The following is a 23,909-nucleotide window of genomic DNA, read 5'->3' as shown; positions in this document are numbered from 1 at the left end:
TAAGATGTATTGTGAACACAATTTAATAATAATAAAAAACATTTAAAAATCAAAATATTAAAGAGATATAATTTTTTTGGTCCAATTTGTAATATTTTCAAAAGGCTTTCTTTGGCTTCATATATTCCGTGTGATCCCGTATTGAGAGCCACTGCTTAAATAGACAGGGATCCGTTAAAAGTTAACTGTCATGCTAATGAAAGCGTATGCATCCGTGTGTGCACTTTTGGAAGACAACGGTTAACCTTTTTTTACATTTATAGAAATCAAACAATGACTGGTACTCAGTTTTACATCGATGATGGTGAAACTGTCATGCAAATCTAAATACACGTCAAACAGAATGAGTTTCACATTGTGTGTACACTTTCGTTGACATTTCGTTCCAGCGTGTAAGCGCGGTGTTCAAAACAATGGCTGCGATAACATCGTCAAATGTCACAACTAAATTATACAAAATTGTAGATTTTTAAGAATCTATTATTATCATCTAAAACTATAATATTAACGACCCACTTCACATTAGATCCTTTTGGTAAAAAAATTTATAAAATGTTCATTGCATTTAAAACAAAGTTTTTAATCAAATGCCCACGAACAACTTGGAATTGACCAGTGGGTATATTTTATGCAATCAAATTAACTTGGATGAGAAAAGTTATAAGAATTAACTTGACTTCAAAATCTATCATTTCCTTCAATTAATTGTTGATATACCAAATGTTAGTATGTATTAGGAAATTCTTTTTGATGAGCTCTTTTTTTCTAAAAGGAGTCAGTGAACCAAAAAGAAAAAAAAATAAGATTCATTGCACTAAACGATTGCACTTCAATAAAAGTATGTTAACACACGAAGAAAACAAAGTGTAAATTTCGCCTTTTTCACCCAGTTACGTGTCTGTGGTGCTTTTGCGTTTTCGCACGGCCTCACCGGTGTAAATTTTTACCGTAAACCTAAACAAAAAAGCACCATAATTGTGCTAATGTTACACTTCTGCAATAAAAATGACACGGGTTTAAATGTGATACACATTTTTTATTGCGCACGGTGATTAATCACTGTAATGAAAGTCCGACATAGATAATACGCAGTACTGGCGACGTTTTACCATGTTAAATTACATTTCAAGCCATTCACCGATGATAAAACCGTGTATAAAAGCTGGTTATTGAGATATTTACGTATCGATTTGTGTGGTCGATCGAAATAAAACAAGTGCGAAATTGCGCGGATCGAATCACAAGAATCAGGACCGCATCGTTACGTGCAGTATTATCAGTATAATCATCAAATCGTTATTCAACTGTTGCGATTACATTTTTCTCACGGCCTATTACGTGTACGAATAAACCGGAGCAAAAGTGCGGTTCGCAATCGGTTCGTATGAATCCGAGAACAAAAGAAGCGTCTGTTGACTATGAGTGAACTATCTTCGACGAGTTTCCTGGTGAGTAAACTCGTTTGTAATTTCGCGTAAAAAAGCAACAGTGATGTGTAACTATCCGAAAATTAAATCGCACCGTTGAAGGTCTTTTCCTCATTGTCTACATTGTATACACAATAACAGAAGCGATTACGTCAACAGTAACAAATTAAACGAAGCCAACACCTCCATTTGTTGCAGACTGCATCATACCTACAAGTACATATACATATGTACGTCGCTTGTGAAATCTCACAATCCTAATGGGCAACCACCTGACGCGAAAAATCAAATGAAAAATGGATGAAAATCTAGACTCGCATTAGATTAACCCGCGGGACGTTGGCATAGAAGACATATGTAATTCCAGGAAACTCAATGTGCAGTGTTCTACTGTCCATCACAAGTGGCATTGATATGGAGATTTTTGAAGTAAAGCTTCTTCGCGTACGTTATAGTGATTTGTTGGTGACGTTGGCGAAATAAAGAATTGCAACACTGAAACATTCCACGAAACTTAAGTAGAATGATAGGAAAGGCAACCCATTATCCCCCCACTCTCTTCCTCATTAATAAATATCTCACAAACCTGACCTGCTTTTACATCATATATACATATGTATATTGAAAATTTTACGTAAGAAAGATTTACTTTTACATATGTATAATGTGTAGTGTTAAACTCGATCAATTTTTTCTTTCGTATAAAAGCAAGGATGGTGATGGTCTTCCTGCAGGTTATTTTCAAGTTTGACATAATCAAATTCCATTCCATTATTTTGAATATCAGATTTACTACATATCCACTTTTACAGAACTACATTTTATATGTACATACTTGTATATAATAAAACCTTTATTCGATTAGCGAGAGACCATACCTTGATATTTTTGATAATACGCATGAGCAAGCAAGGCGAGCAATAGTTAATTCATTTTTTGAATAATCTTACTAACTGTGAAATTTAATACTAACATTTAATTACTTAATTTCTTTGTTTTTTCTTAAGTTAATTTCAAAATTTTATGTATGACTACGTGTATGTTTATCATTTAGTTTATTACTACCAGCGGAAACCTATAATTGGTCTTTTGTAATGTATTTTATTATTTGTTCTGTTTTGACTTAAGACTGTTTTAAAATAAATATTCATATGTACATATGTATGCGCATCAACGTCTACCTGAGACATATCATGGATTCAGGTCTCAAGGCGTAAAAGAAGAAAGTTTGCAAAAAATCAGGAAGCGTCAACTCATTGGTGTAATAAATCACTGTCTGTATAAAAAAAGGTTGGAAATAAAATCCACACAATATTACCTAACTACCAATATACGTATTTATGCACATTTCAAGTCACGTGTACAGAATTAGTATGTCCTAGAAACGAGCTATTGCTAAAAGTTAATCATAATTATAATACGAAATCATACTCGATGCAATTATATAACGATCAATTAAATATGAGTCTTTCTATCAAAAGATTACCGTGCGTTTTGTCGAGAATTTCAATATGTATATATACGAAAGGTATACATACATACATACATATGTACAATAGGATTTCAATGTCAAAATAAACTTTCAAGACGAGAGACTGTAGTTTGGCATTATGTCGAAGATGGATGATTTCCTTTGAGGAAATCTGGTCAGATCGTTATTCAGCACCCAGGATGGATAGCTCCAGGGTGGTTTTGCGTTTGCATACACTCTTGTCGAATTCTGCAAAAGCAGACGATGCGGTAGCGCGACCCGGATGCATCCTCCTCTTCAATGGAACAAAGACATGTTACGATGTGTCCTCATTAGCATAACCGCTCCGGCTGTCATTAACCGTATTCTTTTCGGGAGTAAGAAGACAGCGAAAACAAACCGACGTCGTCGAAAAACATTGCACGAGTCACGAACTTCAGTTGCAACAATGTGCAGTTTACGAAAGCGCTACTTTCCTATACCCTTCCATTGAAATTCGCAACTTAAACTTACATAGTATATTAGTGCGTTTATTCGCTGTATTTTCTACATCAAACTCTGGGTTAAGCTTACAAACACTTCCATCAGTATTAATCATTTCAGAGAACTGAACATGATCCAGTGTGGCACGTTCGCGCCATAAATCAAAGGTAAACAAAGTACACACCTCCAGCAAAGACTAATTACCACAGCGGTTGTCATCTATCACACAAACAACGCTAATAGCATTAAAATCATTAACGTAATCGATCATAGAGTAACAAAAAAGGAAACAAGAGTGCCGCAGTCACTTTCACCGACGACACAAAGACGTAGAGCAATCTCCCTGATTAATTATGTCCTAGGTCTGGAGTTGGGCCCTGCTGCAAGAAAATGTGATGCGGTTAACTTTCTAGAGGAAGACAATAAACGCGATTCGCGCCGCCTAAACAAAGATTAGAGACAGTCAATTTCACAATAAAAGGTCCACAAAAAGGGCGTCCATTAGTCAAGAAAGCGGCGAAGAAAAACTTGCAACTCGCGAGCACGTGTGGTCCCAAACGCATTCATTCGTCCAAAAGAGAAACGAAAACAGCAAAATTTTTCGAAATTCGAACAATTTATTTACTCAATAATATGCACCCGAAGGCTATTTGAACAACTTGAAAAAATATTTTTATTTATAAATAAATAGAAAGTGGAAGGCAGGAAGCGTCGTTGTTTTTAAATAGGCGAGTAAAAGTTTACATCTAATAAAACCAAATTCGATTTATGGCCGCAATATTTCGTTACTGCATTCGATCGTGATTTTTGTCTTCCACTTTGAAACCAGTTAATAACCTTAATGCCTCGCGACTTGTGCAACATCACAATTGATGAATTTGTTATTGCTGGTAGATAATGATATTGCGGAGATAATGACCAGGCCAAGTGTAAAATAAATTGTAATCAAGAGCTAAAATTAAGACTACGTGTGTTTACAAATATCGAGAAGATAGACAACGACTACACACAGCGTCCTGAGTCACCATGTCAAACCAGACAGTAAGGTGCCATAGCGCGTTCGCCTTTGGCGACAGTGCGAAGGCGTACACACCTCTAAATGTGTGTCGTGAAAAAAAGGTAAGGCCGCAGACTGATAAATAATTTTAATCAAAGGAGAGTGTGATTCATTGATACAAAAAAGTTGGCTTTGAAATATATATGTACATGTGTACGAATGCGAAAAGACTTAGAGGTACAATCTAGAAATTCGAAATGGCAAGAGCTCAATACTTGAGTAGTGGCCTTAGGCACTTAGTGATTAACTATAATAATAAATTAGAGACGTTGGTGAAATTTTAAATCCATCCATCCAAGCCGAAAATAAGATGATTTCACACACTACAATATACATACATACATATGTATGTATAAGCCTACAGATTTAGGATGTCATTAATATCTAGAATATTTTGTAAGAAGTCTTTTATGTAGAATTTGTTTCATACAAAACCTAAACTAGCAAAATAACATTCTTCCTACCCATAAAATTCACATATAACAAAACTTGATTCATTTGGACAACTTTAAAAGCTCTACAAAATATACAGTATGAAATTTAATCCCTTCAACGTGTTTATGTCAAATTCTCGAATAAAGTTAGAATGAAAATTTTATTACAGTTCTCATATTTCATATACATAAATAGTCTGTGAAACTTTAACACTAATTAGTTTCAGGATTATGGAACTAAGAATCTTCCCTTGAAATTTAAACTCTCAAAGATTCAATAGATTGTATATATGAGAATTCTCTTATTCTTGTACATATATATATATATATATATATATATATATATATATATATATATATATATATATATATATATATATATATATATATATATATATATATATATATTTTTATAATTTTTTTTTCAATGTGTAAACAATATAACAAAATTATATGATTAAAACCAATAAAATTTATAAATTTTTCGCTGTCACCATTAACAGGTGGGATGTTTTTAAAGAAAATTCACCATCAGTTACTTTAAACAGATAGTGCACTGCTTGTTGATCGTTCAAATTAAACTATTAATGCAATTCGACATACATATATGTAGGTACATATACCGATATGTAAAAAAGGTATAAATTATTAATTTGGAAAGTTATTTTGCTGTAAGTAAATAATATGAATATATTGGGGGGGAGGGCGCCTTAAAATATTTTGCGGGGGGGCACCAGGAATTCACGCTACGCCACTGCTGATAATTTAAGTGCCTACCTCAAATATACACCCTTGCAAAAACCACAATATGAAACATTTAAACGTAAACATTGCAACAATTGCAAACAATTACAAAACCCAGACAAATATTTACGATGTCCACACAGACAATAAATAATAAATGCAGTTAGAAAACAGCGTGAAAGCCAACCGGGAAGGTCAACAAACTGAAAAATGTGTGTAGTTTACCTTTTTCCGGACTTGCAGGAGTCATCCTCATCGATGGAAGCGGTAGAACCTGAATCCTGCAACAAATTAAGAAAAATCGATCATTAGACGGAGCGAACGAGTAAGTGAGCAAGCAGCAAGTTAATAACCCGTCCCAACACAATCGCCCATTAAGTACAACTAATTGATTTGTAATCGAATGATATGTACAATAAACTATGGAATTACTGCGGCAACAGACCGTGAGCACCGACCAACCTATCCCCTGCTTCCTGGGTCTCGGATCACCCGTTATTATTTACGGCGATTGATAATATCCAGCTTGCAATTAAAACGTAACTGGCTAGTGTTTATTTACGCTCAACGACATCGTAGGAAATCGACGAGGTAATTCGAAATGCACACACTTATTGCCGATTTCTACATAAAAAATATTCGAAGCTTGTTGAGCGTCCTTGTGGGGAGTCATTGTCCATTCCTGATCTCGCGTTTGGTGATCGTCGGACCGTGAAGATGATCCGGACCCGCTCTCCGCTTCTAATGTTATATACCTTTTTTCGAGCGCAGGTGTTTCACGCGAGAATCTTTTTACCTGGTGAGTCGGTTACCCCGAATTTGAAAACTTGAACCTCGCACGATCGCGACCGCGCATGATCAAAAAATACGGCGAGTGCACGCAATCGCCATGGTGAATACATTTCAAATACAAAAGATGATTATTCTAAGGCAATGCATTCAGTAAAATAATTCGGAAATATGAATAAATAGAAATAAATATTAAAGTTATTAAACTTTAATTTTCAGTCGGCATTTACTATCTATAAGAAGACACATACATATCCAAATGTGTATTTTAAAATTTAACAACAAAAATCAATTAAAAACGATAACCGAATAAATTAACCCCATTGTGACCATTCACATCTGCAAGTATCGAGTACCCAGAGACTAGCAATTTGTCTGCCATGGTATAAAAATTTTGATCGGGTAGGGTGATCCTAGTTGTGCTCGTCGGAGTCGTTCAGGAATTTAAAATATTATTAAATAAACGTGACGAATCGTTGAAAAGGTAGTAGAGTGAAAAAGACGCCTCATCACCTGAGGTTTTTTATTAAGATTACCAGACAAACAACCTTTTACGCATAAACGATTTTACGCAAGAAAGTTTTGTTTATGCAGTGTATATTTTATTTGGGTAAATATAATCTTAGAACGAAATTTAGTTTTGCTGTCAATATCAACTCTGAATAAATTGCATTTGACAATTTTTTTTATTCAGAAACGAAGCCGAAAGATTTGTCTCTCGATATGTATTCTTTAGACTCAACTATGTAGATACAAATCTATCGTATCTAACTTATTCACGCGAATCCACACCTTATAAAATAATGAACTTACACATGTATACCTGAACTTCTAATATAAGAGTATCACGAATTCAAAAAGCTGATAAAATTTTAAATACCTACAATAATATAAATTATATAAATAGATTCCCCGAACCTTTTAATCAAACCTCTTACAATAAAGAACGGTCACGCTTGAATGCTGTGAATCTACATAAATCGTAGTGTGTGTGTGTGTGTGTGTGTGTGTGTGTGTGTGTGTCAACGACACGAATCCCAGGTTCAACACTCCCTTACTCTCTTCTTTGGAAATTGAAAGTTTTCCCCGAAGCTTGGAAGGACGGCGATCTTTGTTAAGTCGATTCCAATGAGTGGCTACTAATTTTAAGCTAACAATAGATAATGGTATGTGGCGTACAATGCTGTATGGAACTGATCGTGCAGACCGATTGAACTTGACGTGGCATACACGAGCGTAATGCATCGGTCAGGAAGAGCCACGGCGGTAATTGCATCCGTTGACAATGACAATTTGTGGAGCGTGCACCGGTCGCATCGCAACCAACAACACCATTATCAAATAGAGCACATGACGACGAGACATGATAAACGCTGCAAAAATCAATATGACAGATCACCATGATATACATACATACAACAGCCGCGAAGATCTAACGATGCATTCGCTCATGTGTTTATTTGTGGATCTTGAGACATTTCAGCCGTTTACATTGTGGACGTGGAAAAGTCTAGAAAGTATTGTAATGATAAAATACAAGTTTTTACTTCATCTACACTATGTACATACGTAGTAACAATATATGAATTTTTATATATCATGCGAAAATTCGAACTCGAGATATTTACTGATTCGAACTCAGAATCAATCACTGATCACGTTTTTTATAAGTAGTGAAGTGATCAAGTAGTATAAACTTCTATTTAACTACTTTATATAATTTTTAATTAATGGAGTTGCCCAACGTTGCTCGGGTGGATGAATGTTATAAAAAACACTACCAAAAGAATAGAATAACATACTAAATTTGGAGCCATGGCCCGAATAATATTGATCTAGGATGGGGTGGGTATCTTGTGGGTATCTTATGGGAGTCTCCACGCCTAAATTGGGGTAGGTAACTTGAGGGTAATATACCAAATTTGGTGATTTTAAATTTGTTTTTCCAAGGCCGTTTTATGTATGTACGTTGTACTAAAGGCATTCAACGTTACCTTGGTTAAAATTGGTCAAGTGAAGCGGTTCGTTTATGCATACGCATATTCTTATGAGTAATAAGCGTAATGTTTCGCATAAATGGACATAATTTTTAAGTCCTAGAATAAAAAATAAAAAAAATTGATCTACAGACATGCCTAATTCAATAAAAATGTAGGTAACGAAAAATGAAATATGATATAGGCAGAAAGATGTCAATCTAATTGTCGTTGAGTGTTTGGAGTTCAAGTGTGAATATTATTGTATTTTCATTATAAGAAATGCAAATTTCATTTACAGGAGCAACAATTTACAGTTTTGGACTTTCTTTTGGTTTTCAAATATGGGTAAAACGTCAGGTAAACGATCAACTTTAGCAACTATGTTCCTGACACCTGTGGCAATTACTAAAATTTGCAGTTGTTGCTACTGTTTGTGCGTGCTAGAAATTAATTTCGAACATTACGATAGTAAATGGTATTCGAAAAGCGAATATGTATTGCAAAACGATAATGTGGATAAAATTTTATTTCAACCAACAACAAGCATTACATTTCGTATGAATTATTCAAAGGTTAATCCATTACGTGCGATGTATTTTGAACAAACCGTTCGCTTTGTTCTCGACAAGACGCAAAATTTATCAAAAAATTAATTGCGTTGAAATTGATTTGAATAAACTAACAGAAAAATCGGATCAATTTTTAGCAAAAGCTGTGAAAATCGCATTTCTGCATATTTGAGTCTATCTATTGAACCACACAATGATGATTCTCCCAAAACTTAACAACCATAAAGAAATCAACACTTACAGAACTAAAACATCGATTACATCAATGCAAATCAAAAACACATTCGATATAATTCACATGTTAATTAATAATCAGCAATTTTATACACTATAAAAGAGTATGTTTACGTTAAGCAGTTCGAATTACAATAACGCGAATAAATTACCTGGGCATTGTATTAATTAACATACACGTACAAAAGCGTGAAATTGTTGCAGTGTGTGAGAGAGTGGGGTACGCGAGATCAATATCGCGGATTGCAGTAATTTCAGTGAAACGATGATAATAGTGATTATCACATACAAAACGAGCCCGAACAGATTCTCTCGTCTATCTTTCATCTTATTTTTACTGCAACTGACGCAACGTCGGCAATTAACTTTGCAGCCTCAACACGAACCCAATCGAAAGAACAAACGGCGATCGATACCACTCGAAGACTACTCTATTCAAAATCGATTTCAGATCACCTAAACGCACTACTTGGAAGTGTGAACGTCCGGTCAACACCTTAATAGTAGCAATTTTACATACGATATCGACCAGTACGAGAAAAAAAATAAAATCGCCGTTCCGCTTTCAGTGTAACTAAATCGAACCAAATCCTTGGGTACCAGAAGGTTTTTTGACTCGATCGATTAAAATGTTCACGACTGTTGAATACGAATTGCCAACGGCGAAACGAATCCACGGTGAAGTTGAAGCAGTTCAATAATGAAATCGACACTTTAATAACCAGGTACTTCGACTAAAGTTGCAACGTTAAGTAATGGTTCAGGACAAAAAATACCTTAGAAAATAAGCCTCCTTAGGTTAACGATTGTCATACTTGAATTTACAAAAAAAGCTCTACACAAAAATATCAACGATTATCAATCAGGAATACGCGAGTGGTTGTTTACGGTTGAAAAATATTAATAATGACGGAAAAACATTGCAATCATTGCATTGTTATTTTCGTCCCTTTAGCCAAAGTAAATACATATGTGTGTAAAACGAAATAACACGACATCGAAGATCGTAACATTTAATACGAGAAATGCATCATCATGGGAATGAAGACAAAATTATCAAAGCGGAACAGACTCCTGTTTTCACACGTAAATAAATACGCCAATGCGTGTTACGATGCGTCGAAATAATATCACATTTGTAGCAAAATACCAAAGAGAGTCACTTCCGATCAGATCAAATGAACAAACCCATCTCACCGAACTATAGACACGTATTTATGTACGCATACAAAAACATCGACATATGATAGTCACGAAGAAACGGTTAAAAGCAGAAGAAGACGCACCAAAGTTTTAGGATGCTTCGCATGTCCTACAAACTTTAATATCGCCGGTCGTTAAACATTATGAAAATTGTCGTGAAACTGTCAAGATACGACCCAGTTACCTCTGGCGCAAAATAAGTGTGTCGCTTTGACAATTTGCAACATAATGCCTAAGTAAAAAATTATATGTATGTATGTATGTAGTCTTCTATGTGTAATATGCCTAGCTGTGGGTTTCAATTTCAAAGCCCACGCATCAGAAGAACGACCTATCTAATATTAGAAAATCAAAAGGGCCGTTGTTGTAGTCTTTGGGTGGCTGCCTCGTCAGCTCGATGTGATCCACAGACGAGATATTGACCTAAAACACCCACCGAGATAGATTAATTTCATTCTGTTTTGTCGCATAGCACTTAAATGGTACTGAGAGAGTGATAATAAATTAACGACACGTTGTGTGTAGTTCGACAATAAAACACGTAGGTGAAAGTTTAGAAATTGCACAAGATGCACCGGACAGGATGCTAAATCGCCGGGAGGGTTTGTCGCCGTTCCATAAATCAGAAGGTCCCCTTCGAGCAGACACTGTTCGGGGACGTCTGAAAATGGAAGAGGAGATGCAGTCGGGTTCGCTCGCCCGCCCACGATCGAAGAGAAATGGCAACAAACGAGATGCATATCGCAGTAGACAAAAAGCATAGCACTTACGATGTCTAGGCAAATGAACGTATGAGCTTTGAAAAAGGGGTGGGCATAGGCAATTTGTATTTTAATTGGCTTTCTGACTAAAATATGATTTAAAAAAAGTTGTTGAATTTGAAGTTTTTTATAAATATACGTATATATGTATCTTTGGTCACATCGCTGAATTCCTATCATTCTAAAGTTATTTCTATTTGGAAGTTGATATCTAAGTATATTTTGTTGTTCAAGTCAAACATGCTCTCCTCTCTCGCATATCTTTTGTGTTGTGTTGTTCAATCCTAGCTATCAATCGTTGATTTGATGCTTTTTCCATTACATAAATTTAAAAGTACAATAGTTTTCATAACTTCACACTATGAACTAACGTCGAATTAGCGGTCAAAGTTTCTCCACACCAAAACTGGTGAGTACATACATACCTATACATCCTTTTCAAAATCCATGCAGCGAATGTGCTCGCGCGTGCTCAAACACATATTATAATTAAGTCCATTACTCTCCAAGACACTAATCGGAACATTATCCAGACCGGGATAGTCCCATTGTTCGCGATAATCATACATAATGACTACTCGCATCTAGAGAATCTGCAATGAAAATCGCACGCTGCATTGCGTCTTGCAACACCTTGCAGTTCCGCCCAAGACATTTGATACTCATCGACCACAAAAGATGATAATGAGTACGATCATTGGACTCGGGTTCACAGGACTGTGACGGATGTGGGTACGTGAATGGAAGGTCGATTCGTAATTGATGTATTGTGTGACGATTTGACGGAAACTCTACAATGGGTGCTTGCAGGAGAAATTAACAGGTGAAATAATGAACAAAAGTTTCAGTACTAAATAACAATATGATAAAATACATATTTGAACTTACTATATATGTTCATACATAGTATCATTCTTTTTTGTCTATGTTTCCTACATTATATTCTCCGTTTGCAACTTTGGCATAAATTTTCAAATACGAGAAAGTTAATGGCATGGATACATAAAACAAATCAATGAAATCAAATCAATTAACATTCGATTACTACACAATAATGATAGGGGTCAAAGAATCAACCAGCCCCAGCTATGGGATCAGACCGCAATACCTTAAAATTAAAATTTTAGAAAGCAAAATGCAATTTAAATTTAATGGCAACTAGAAGGAAAACTCGTTCGCAAATAAAGAACAAAAAAAATCTGCATCAATAAAATTCATATACATAATATAAAAATGTACTTTCAAATATCATGTTGTCATGTGTGGCTCCAGTGGCGATAGATTGAGATAAGGTAACAGGTTTTTAATTCAATAATGGGTAGATGCGTTTGTATTTCATATTTTAATGTATGCAAGTCTAAATAGACCATTTGCAGATACGCCAAATAGAAAACCGGCGAAAAAACCTGTCCCAAAAGGTGATGTAGCCCAAAGCAGAGAAAAAGTGAAATCGTAAAACGGAAACTATCATATTCGGCGCCGATGACAAGTATTCTTGATGAGAATCGGAAGAAGCATTTATGTAACAGCGACACTCAACCTTTTCTTAACGAAATGTTTGACATGTCTTACGTGAAGTCCGATATACAATGTATTTGATATGTATTTGATACTTTCACATGTTACAGGAATGATGAACCATCTAAAAAAAAGTAGAACTAACATATGAAAAATGTATTTCTATTTATTTCTCATCGACAGAAAGATTCTTCAAAGGAATGAAGTTTGAACTCTGAATATTGACGCTTGTTCAAACATATTAAGTATAATTTCTTAATTGAAAAAAATATCCAAAAACCCTTTGAAAATGTAAGACCTCGGTTTCGAATTGCTGTTTCATACAATATTAAGTACGTTTCACTTTCTAGCGTGGTTCACACGATAAAGCCGACTAATTTGCGTATCTTCCAATCGGCACAGAACAGGTCTCTCAAGTTTTTCCCTCAAATTTAACACAAAATCAATTGAACAACCCACTACCATCTCTACAACCTACTACAACCCACCACCATCTCTCATCTAACCGAAGCACATGACTCCACACATGCTGATCTCAATACACAAGAAGAGGTAACGCTTGCTCGAGTTACCGGCAAACATCTCGTTATCGCCATTGACTCACTTAAACGCACGAGCATGCGATATTAGACTTTATCGCAGAAACGCTAAATACGAATTTCGTCCAGTAGTGAAAGAACGCGCGCGAAAGATTCACGCCATATAAGGCAATGTTCACTGCCTCTTCTTCGGCTGTTAGTGCAAGTTTTTCTCTTTTTTTTTTGCTTACTTGATCTTGTACGCGTTGCGTGCGATCGGCTCTTGAGCTATTATTTCGATCGATAATGCACGGCCGTTTATCTAGTTGAGACAGAGATGTCTATCTGCAGATAAATGCTTCTACGCCGATGATGAATGAGCATTGAATAGACGCAAATCTCGTATAAGCAAGATGGTGCCCTCTTCGACGAAGTCCCCTCCCATATTAGAGATATCTTTGTGTGAAAAATTGAATAATGATCGCAGGGGCGGAAATGACAGTGTAAATAAAGAAGGGTAGGAAGGTTGAGTAAAGATTAAAAGCAAGGCGGTTTTGACACAACAAAATAGAGAAAACTAATAAAGATATATGGCTTCGATTTATGCATCAAAAGTAATCCGCCAAAATCCAGGGTTAAAAGGTGTCAAACATCAAAGCCGGCTTATCAGGACGCCTATTAGTAAGTATATCGGCTTATTGGAAAAGCAGACCTCGTTATAATTTCTCGGTATTTGCGAATTGATTGTGATTTATCTGAGAGATTAAACGGCTCGTATTTACTAGCATACATACATATGTGTGTGGTAAACAGCCTGCGTGAGTTACATTTTAAGTATCCTAATAATTTGTGAATGCTTTTTATACAATATAAAATCATATTATTAAATTTAATAGCAAGCAACAGTACATCGCCACTGTTACCTTTCATGAAGTATCTGTAATCGAAATATTTGATATTCGATTTGCTTTTTAAGAAGAAATAGAGTATGCCGAGTAATATATTATATTATATTGTAGTATTACTCCAATCTTGTTGAAGTAAATTCGTCAATTGATTAGATATAATATTCGAAGAAATGTCATAATCGAAAATAGACCAATTTTTTTTAGAGATTTCAGCATAAATTCATAAAAATATGTAATTATCAACAAAATAGATTTCGTAATTATCAACCAAATAGATTTCATAATTTCATCACATATAGAAACTCTTTTTGCTACTGCACCATAACTTAGCAGAATGAGAAGCTTTATTGGAAATCGCTATAAAAAGTGAAAAAAAGCATATCTGCAAATCCACACTGCAAATGAAACACTCATACAAGACAGCACTGAATACAAACTTTCCGCGAAAGCGAAACAATAGGCGTTTCGATTTTTCAATTCCGATTTAATCCACTGGAAAATAATCAAGCAAATTTTTTGTGATTACGCCTGTTCAAACTTATAATCGCTGAAACAGATGTGCCGAATCCGACCTTCACAAACGATTTATCGCGAATGTACACACAGCGAACAGACACGTTACAATATCAATTTCATGTATGTATGTACCTATCGTGATTATTGAAGCCGTGCGGCACAATGAAAACGACCCAAGGCCTGCCACACGCCAGCTATTACGTTTGTAATTACAATCGTCGTAATGTGGGCTATGTCCAACTTGGGTAAAATAATAAGACATTCGACCAAAATAAGCACCGTGGCTGCGAACATCGCCACACAAAAAAGCAAAATATTACCGTAGAATTTAGATGAATTCGGCCCCTCTTTCCGTGAAAAACAGACGTAATCGTAAATTAAGAAACATCTTACAAGGAACGTAATGTTTTATTTCGTCGCTCCACCCACTTTTATGAGCAAAGTCTTACTAAAAAAAACAAACATCACCTTATGAGTAGCGCCCTAGAATGTCAACACCCTACGATAAAACCCTAAGAAATGTACACCCCTCTCGCGAGGAAGGGTGACGTGACTTATTGGGGCTCTAAAACAGAAGACATGCTTTCCGGACGAATAAAGGTCGGTAGGCGAGCAATCACCATATACATATATGTACCTTCTGAAGCGCCGGAAGAAAGAGGTTAAAACGTTTACGATACCGCAGAAATCCGTTGCTCGTAACTCGGCGAATAACTACATCCACGTTCCCAAATCCGGAAAATCCGCATAACATGGGTTTTGGGCGAGTATAATGAAAAGTCTGAAGAAGTAGAACTCGCGTGTATGCTAACGTATAGTATATGTATGTATGTATATATGTACATATACATATATGTACATGTACATATATGTGAGCAAAGCCGACAAAATGCCGAAAGCAAACCAAAAAATTCAACAAAAAGGTAGGGGAAAAACGTTGAAAAGGAGGTTTCTAAAAAAATACATTGTACATATTATGTCAAAATATACCATATAAGAAAGTATATTCTGGCTCTCATTCCACTGAAAATTTTAACAAAGAGTGACAATTTTCCATCTAAAGAAAATCTGTTAGAAAGAGAAACAAGTAAGACAAACAAGATAAATCATTTATTTAATATAAAAAAATACATAATTAACTACAAAATTAATTTTATTCTTGATCACTCTGTTCACTTTAAGATACATATACTAGTGTACATCTAAATTTGATACGTCGAATAAAAAAAGCCAATAATATAAATGAAATAATTATATACAAATTTGCACTTTTTGTTGTAATATATTCTGCAGGTTGATGTGCAGCTTTTTTATAGACATGTGTGCATTTTGCAGCTCATTTTGTGCGGCCGTGACGTGTGTATATGTATGTAAGTACATACATACATACACTTTATAATAAACTGTATTGAATAAAAAAAAACTTGATACAATCTCGCTCATACGTACTAAAATTTTAAACAATTCTATGATACGTCCATTCAAATAACTGGAAAATAACTTTTCCCAAGGACACTGGATATTAACATATGTATGTACATACATAGTATACAGTAAAATATTTCCTAATAAGTGAATACAAAATTGTAAATTCCATCGCAAAAAATGCGTACGTTTGAAAGTTCCTTGATGTATAAAACATGTATGTAAATGAGAAGGGATCCCTCGTTTCAGGGCTGAATTATTACCAAGCAGTTTTGCGAGGGTGAAATGCTACGATTCAGATATCAAAATCAACTAATTCAATTATCGCTTTGTATTTATCCGATAAAGGGGAAAGTTTTGAGGGATTATTGCTATGCTTTAACAACGATTAATGTATAAAACTAAATCGCTCTAGATAATAGAAAGCATAACTATAAAAATTTATAGCACGCAAGGAGGATAAAATTGCATGCAGTGGGAAGACGACGAAGGGAGGAATAATTCGGGGGAAAATTGGGAAATACGCTCGAGCGCAGTACGCAGGGAGGGAGAGGGGTTTTCCGATGCGAGGCTGTATCTTACGTCGAAACCAACACCGTGAAGCGAGCAAGGGAGGTAAATGACCCGTGAAAAATACGAAACGAAACTGCCGAGTAGACCAATTTGACTAGTCATTTGCAAGCGATCGTAAAATACTTGTCAATACGCCCGCAATAAAACACTACAGCGAATTTTACAAATTCCAATTTTCTCAAATCATAAATCAACATCGTCGACGTTGCGCTATCCATTACTAAATTAACCCCTTTCCAATCATAGCATACAATGAGTCTCCTAGTAAATATCTTCTCGTTATTTCTAAAATACACTGAATGTTATAAACTATTTTTAGGGCGGGGTATAATACATTATCAATACGGATAATATTGATAGTCGTGGATCGTGTGATAATATTGATAGTTTAATATGCCCCTATAATTTAAGAACGACAATACTCTTACCTACTTCAAAATGAAAATATAGTTTAATTCAAAGTCACCAATTGACGGCAACATGATATATGTACATAAATAAATGCAATCACCACAATGGCACTGACTTATCGAAAGACATTGGATTCTAAATTTATTTTTTTTTTTCAAAATCAATCCTATTATAACATAAATATGGAACATATTCCACAGGGAGTATAAGTGTTAATTAAAAATCTTCTCGATCGGCTTCACTTCATAAACTCATGCATAATAAAACCTAAGTATATTTGCGTCTAAAAACGCCTGTCACGATGCATTAACGTTTTGGAAGGCGTCATTTTTTTTAAATTGACAAAAAATAAGTCTCGAGGGATTCATGGTAAAAGATGAATTCGTTTCATCCCCTCAGGTACTACTTACTAGGTGGGTCTATAAATACCCCCACGGGGAGTAAAATCGAAATTCGTAATTAGCGATCGGACACCCCACAGTGCGGTGCAATATTAGTATCAAAACAAGAGCGCTAGGGTGCACGAAAGGGTCGAAACTCAATTATTTAAGGGCTTCAGCTTCCCATCCTGTGCATAAAAACACAAAGTGAATTTACGCGCAGAATTTTTCGTCAAGTTTAAGAACGCCGAGTGGAATTTAATTTTTATTTCTAATTAAAGACTACTACATACTACACCCAGAATACACAACTTTTAACCCTTCTAGAAAATTGTCCCAATAACACGTTATACATTTAGATACATATATTACTCCTCTTTACATTATAATCCCAGTATCTAAAATTGAATGGTTCCAATATCTTATTAAGATTCTTCCAGGTGAACTTGTTTTGCGTCAACCCCTTTTAAGTAATGGTACAGCGCGGAGAATCTTTCCTCAAGTATTCTAAATACGCGCCCCAGCCAGCTTAATTGATAGATGTGAATATAAAAGATCTCCCGAGATATCGCTTTTACACTGTCTAAAAATCTAATTTATATAATATATGGGTATATTTATATGTGTGAATACATACATATGTACATGCATATATGTAGGTACATATATATTACTCACACTATAAATATCAAGGCCTAACTAGGCGTTGACAGTGGCATTTCCTGAATCCAATTTCAAACCTTTGGGACGAGGGGAGTGAGCAGGGTAGCTCCGGCTTGTTTCAATTCTCTCGGGAGCATGTAAAATGACATTTAATGAGCGAATTTTCAGGTTCCGATTCAAAACGATAAGGTTACGTAGTATTTTGTCGGAGGAAACCAGTTCTTGGTTCGATATTGGCACAGTGGCTGGCAAAACTGGGTATCTGGGTGCGACAACGACTTAAAAAAAACAACAAGCCGGTTCCTTCGTCTGTATACACACGACGATAACGTGTTTAGCAGATTGGGCCCTGACGTATAAGTTGGCCAATCCTAATTGTCAATATTGGTGGTTACCAACGCTCGACCCAGATAAGCCGGACGAAGACTTGGTTTGCAGAGAGCACAATTCTTCGAAGGGACACAGTAGCTGATACAAATTATATCCACTTAAAACGGAACTCCAAGCTGACGCAGAAAAATGGGTTAATTGTTTTTTATGTACGCAGTATTTTTGTAACACCGTGGAAGAGATATCTCCACTGCATGACATGAAAAACAGCCTGGGGCAAACGAGAACCTAGAAAAGATGCAGTAGATCGATCGAGCCTATGTATATCAATCTACCTATATGTAGTGAAAATAGGCGGAACTTGTTGTTTTTATTGCAAGCCCTCATTTTTTATTCAAATTTTCCAAAAAAAGATAGTATGCCATGGCGATAGTTACATAATTCACACCAGTTAATGATAGAATTATAAGATTAGACCTGGTGTTATATGTATATGCATATGCATTTAGGTATTAACTATCAGGATGAAGTCCAATGTTATTGTATACAATAGACTTATGTACATACATATATCCAAGATTCGCACTAGCGATTTCACACTAGCGGATTTCGAAAGGGCTTAGAGCCCTGGATGGAAGGCCTTCCACACAAAGTCGCCCATGCAAAAGTGTTTGCCCGGTAATTTGTTTTTTCTGTTTTCAATATTTGTATGTATACCACCTAATTTGGTACACCATCTCACAATTCTCTAAATTATAACTCTAGCCAGTTTTTGAAAAGGATTGGAAACAAGCGTCAAGATGCCCCCACACAAATATTCATCGAGTATTCTATAAACTATTTTGAAACAACAATTAAATATATATTTTTAATTGAAATTATTGAAATTAATTTATATTTTAACGATATTTGAAAAATAAAATTAATTCCAGAACGCGGAGTCGAAACTACCCCCTTCGCCTAGAACAGTGTACGCTGACCTACGCTACACTACGTGTACGAACAGTGTACGCTACACTACGGTCCCGATAGAAAAAACGCTCTAAATAACTTTAATATTCAATACTTTATAATATTCAAGGTTGCGAGATCAATGACCGGACTTTGTTTATACATAATTGTGGGTATTGGGTTTTGTACATTAAATATACATAGTTCACAAATCTGTTTGCTTACGTAACGCGATATAAATACTTTTTATATTATCCGATTCCGATTTCGTCTTCGATGTTGACTTTGGTTTGTTATTATTTTTTACTGCATAATTTAATTGGCAAAGCCGATTCCCGATTTCTGTTTCAGTTCCGACTCTGATTAATTATTACTATTCATATTGTAACTTTATTTTAAAGCATGTATCAATCCGAAAGCACCCGTTGAAATTTCAACGGGCATAAAACTAGTAATACATAATAACAATGAAATACGCAATGACATAATTCACGTTATGCCGACAATTTAGGTGAAAAGAAAATAAAAAAAGTAAAAACTAGCAATGATAACGATAATGGCGCAATACTCAAAAAAGACGGAAATCAAACAAAAGTGATTCATCGGTACATTTTCACATCCTGCTTTTTTCGACCCATTTCGTGTTCACCGGTACGTCACACAAAACACAATTGAACAATCACACAACTTGCAACTTGCACCCATCCATCCATACATTCATACCCTACAACGACATTATTTAAAATTACATATTGAAATAGACAACAGAATCGCAATCGAAGAATGAAAATATTCTCACTCGACGCCAATCACCAACCGTCAATCACGCACGAGAAATCATCACTTGCATAATAAGCAACCATAATCGAAGCACAGCGTATTCGTTTCGCATATGAAAAATGCATCGTAAAATAACAATAGACCAAAGCAACATTGAAACAGTAGCAAAGTGCACGCGACAAAAAAAAATACAGAGAGATACCGTTTGCAGATTATGCTAATCTCGCGAGCGGCGCATGCTCAAAACTGCAGACACACACAGTTGACGTGCATCCGATGAGCGCTGCAAGGGTTGCAGCGACAAAGCTAGTATGCACCCTCAAATGAGGGTGATTCGTCATCGACCCCCAGCTCATAATATGGGGAGAAAAGAGCCACGAGCAGCCTATTAATCACGAATGCAATTCAAACAACCCATTTTAAAGTTAAAACGATAAAGCACGTAGCCATCGGTTTTATACGTGGATTAAGATAGATATCGCACATAATAAAACATATGTAATGTATACATACATGTTCGAAATGGAATAAAAGTATCAGATTTTCCATGTCAAGGTCTACGCATGTATGTATAGGTAGTATGTGCTGTAACAAACATGAAAATTTATTTTATTATAATATACAGGACTATGTAGTTGGATTCGTAAAAATCGAACTACTCATAAATCGCTTTTTAGTAAACTAGTAAAAACTAGTAAAATCGCTTTTTAGTAAACTAGCCTATTTGTCGCATTGCTTGGTTAAATTGAAACTGTATGTACATATGTATATTATATGCACATGGAAATGATTTTGCGCAAATAGAAACATAGGTATCTATAGAAAAAAAAAACCAAGCGTATCGAAAACCATAAGACCATAAGTATTATTAACATTAAAGTTGTAAATGTAAGAAAATAGTGATTGTATTCCAGACGTATTTATAGATTCGCGATACAGTTTTACTACTAAAATACTTAGTTAAAAACTTAAAAACAAAAAATAGACAAGACGGAATCAAATTTAGAGCTAGAGCCAGAATCGGAGTAGGAATCAGGACCGATTCCTACACCGACCAAAAAGTCAAAAATTATAAAATTGTAAACGAAAGATCGAAATTTGTTTATTATCTTACATATGTAGTTACATTTACTAAAAGGAAATATTATGTGTACGTATTATATAACGAGGAAATTCATCATCCACATAATATAATAATGCAAGCGACGTTGAGACATAATATTAAATAATAAATTTACTATGTTTCAGCCGATCATCCTGTTTAATTTTAAATATTATGATTCTAGTCTTAAATATACAATAAATACATGACATAATTCTAAATGTATTTATTTTACACTACATAAATATTTCTTATCGAAATATCAAAACCAGGGATTTTCAACCGTGTCAAGTTTACAAATTGAAAAAATAAATAGACAACCACGACCCATCAGGTCAAGAGCCGCCGCTACAGCTAAAACAATTTAAATAAAAAAATCCAGTTCACGTTTGTCGAGAATGTACGGACCGGGTTTTTTAAGGAACCTTTTTACCTTTAAATCGTGTCGGATACCTCAAATCTCAGGACCTGTCTCTCCTCCTGAGATAGAAACATCTGCTTCCCCGCAGGCCGTTTCCTTCGCATGCAGAGCTCAACACAATGAAGTAAAAGGAAATAAACCCCGACCGTGAGTTTCGTGGGTTTATTTGTGAACCGACATACAAAAACACCCGTTCAGACAACGGCTCAGATGAGGGAGATTGCGATTCCTCCCCTTCTCTGCTTAAATTTTGAAATCACAGCACCACGTATGTATATATGTACATTGACGTAGAGACCATCCCATCACATATTGAGATAAATCAATTGGCTACAGGGCATTAATGGTGTGATAATATACCGAGAAGAAAGATATTTGTAACTACCGGTGGACAGTGGGGTGAAATGTTCGGCGCTTTTACACGTTTCAATTCGTTCAGCCCTACATGCAACAGAAAATAAGTTCTATTCTTTTTATATTTTTGCTTTTGTACAAAATAAAACGAGGGGAAGTCGGCCCTCGTGGGAACGCAGTTTGTGTGTCGCCCCCCCCTTCGTAATAATCATTTTTTGTTCCTGAGAGGCAGTACAGGTAGGACCATTATTGAGAGCATACGTAGAAACCTGATTTATACGCGACCCCGATGATGCCCAACGCGAGTACACAACAAAACATCATGGAATACTTTTATAATCATTGTAGAAATCACTTCTAAACACCTACATACAAATTCATATACTTAAAAAAAGCTCCAAGTTATCAAAATGGCTTCCCTCATCCCTTAAAAAGTTTAAATGGCCTACATCAGGATCCTGATCTCCCTAGCAACAACAGACGTTATCAAAAATAAATTTATTTATTTAATATACTTGGGGGAGGCGGCAAAGCCGATAGAACCAAGGAGTTTGATTTATACATTACATGTAAATTAAATGAGAAAAAAAGTAAAATACATTCAAAATGACAATATTAAAACAAAAATAAGAGAGAAAAAAGATTACAGAAATCTTATAAGTTTAAGAAAAGCATCAAGCTTATTCTTAAAAATATTAAGGTTAACTGAAATTACAATTTCATTGGGAAGACTATTCCAAACTGAAACCACTCTGTTTGAAAAGAAGGAATCTCTGATCAATTTATTAGATTTTTCTTTTTGGAGTCTAAGGTGAGTCTTTGGTTGAATTTAAAAAGATTGGACATATGACATTTATAATGATTATTTAGTATTTTAAAGACTTCGATTAAGTCGCCTCTTATTCTTCTCGTCGTAGTGAGATTCATTCTTTTCGATCGTTATGATTTCGTTATGAGAAAGTGACTTAAGTTCAGAAGGAATCTTTGTAAATCTCCTTTGTAACCTTTCGATAGATATAACATATTTTTTGAAATGAGGATTCCATATGCTTAAAGCGTATTCTAGTTTAGGACTGATAAAAGTTTTGTATATTATTGATAATATAGTTAAGTTCAGAAAATTGAATACACGTTTATATACAAAAATGAGTAACATTTATTCAGAGGAAGTCAGAGGAAGAGAGACTCAAATGAAACCGAGAAGGAAATCTGAAAAATACTGGATTTTGACCCTGTCCAAGTTTCCCGGATAGCTAGAAGTCAGTGTTACAACTACCGCTAGAGCTCGTCGTGCAAAGCGTGAACGTTTTCCAACTCACGCACACGCATTACGATAATCTGACAAGTTATGATGAATAACGCGGTTGAGGCATCGACGCGGAAAAAAAAACGATCTCATGCACAAGCAAGAGACATTCACCCAGATGCACGATTCCATCGCTCATCCAGCTACTTCAGAAAAAGGGAAAAAATCGGCGATTTCGTCGACGATGATGTCTCTGTCCGTGGGGGTCGGGAGGCGATGTGATGGACCGATCGAACTGGGTCGTGTTCTTCAGTCGGCTCACGTAACCCGATCGGTTCCGTGTGTACCGTTTGACGGGTCGCAAAAGCTCGTATGAAAACCGGCAACTAAAGTGGAACACGAGTGTCGACTGTATTATTGTCTGCGGTGACGACATCCGACACGAAGGACACAATATTATTGTTGGACAAACGCGGAGGAATTGAATTTCGGTCCACGGATTAAATCCGACCCAATTAGAAAGCCCCGACAAATGTGGGGGAGACTGTTCGTCGACGAATTTCGTTGTCGAACGAAACGTGATCGTAATAAATGATGCGCTATCAAAATTTAAATGGAAATTATCAACACGATTTATTTAGATAAACGTCGTCGATCGGTCG

General features: G+C 35.5%; 1 protein-coding gene across 1 annotated transcript in view; it reads right to left on the bottom strand.

The window, feature by feature from the left end:
* Nucleotides 1-23,909, bottom strand: part of ssh (Protein phosphatase Slingshot) — a 132,460-nt gene that overhangs the window by 94,697 nt on the left and 13,854 nt on the right. The window contains exon 3 of the mRNA XM_077438294.1: nucleotides 5,842-5,897. Within this exon, the coding sequence (XP_077294420.1) occupies nucleotides 5,842-5,897 (56 nt within the window). The remainder of the gene's footprint in view (nucleotides 1-5,841; nucleotides 5,898-23,909) is intronic.

This window comes from Arctopsyche grandis, chromosome 9 (genome assembly GCF_051622035.1).
Source record: "Arctopsyche grandis isolate Sample6627 chromosome 9, ASM5162203v2, whole genome shotgun sequence".
In the NCBI taxonomy this organism is placed as follows: Eukaryota; Metazoa; Arthropoda; class Insecta; order Trichoptera; family Hydropsychidae; genus Arctopsyche; species Arctopsyche grandis.
This window is presented reverse-complemented; position numbering and strand designations above follow the sequence as displayed.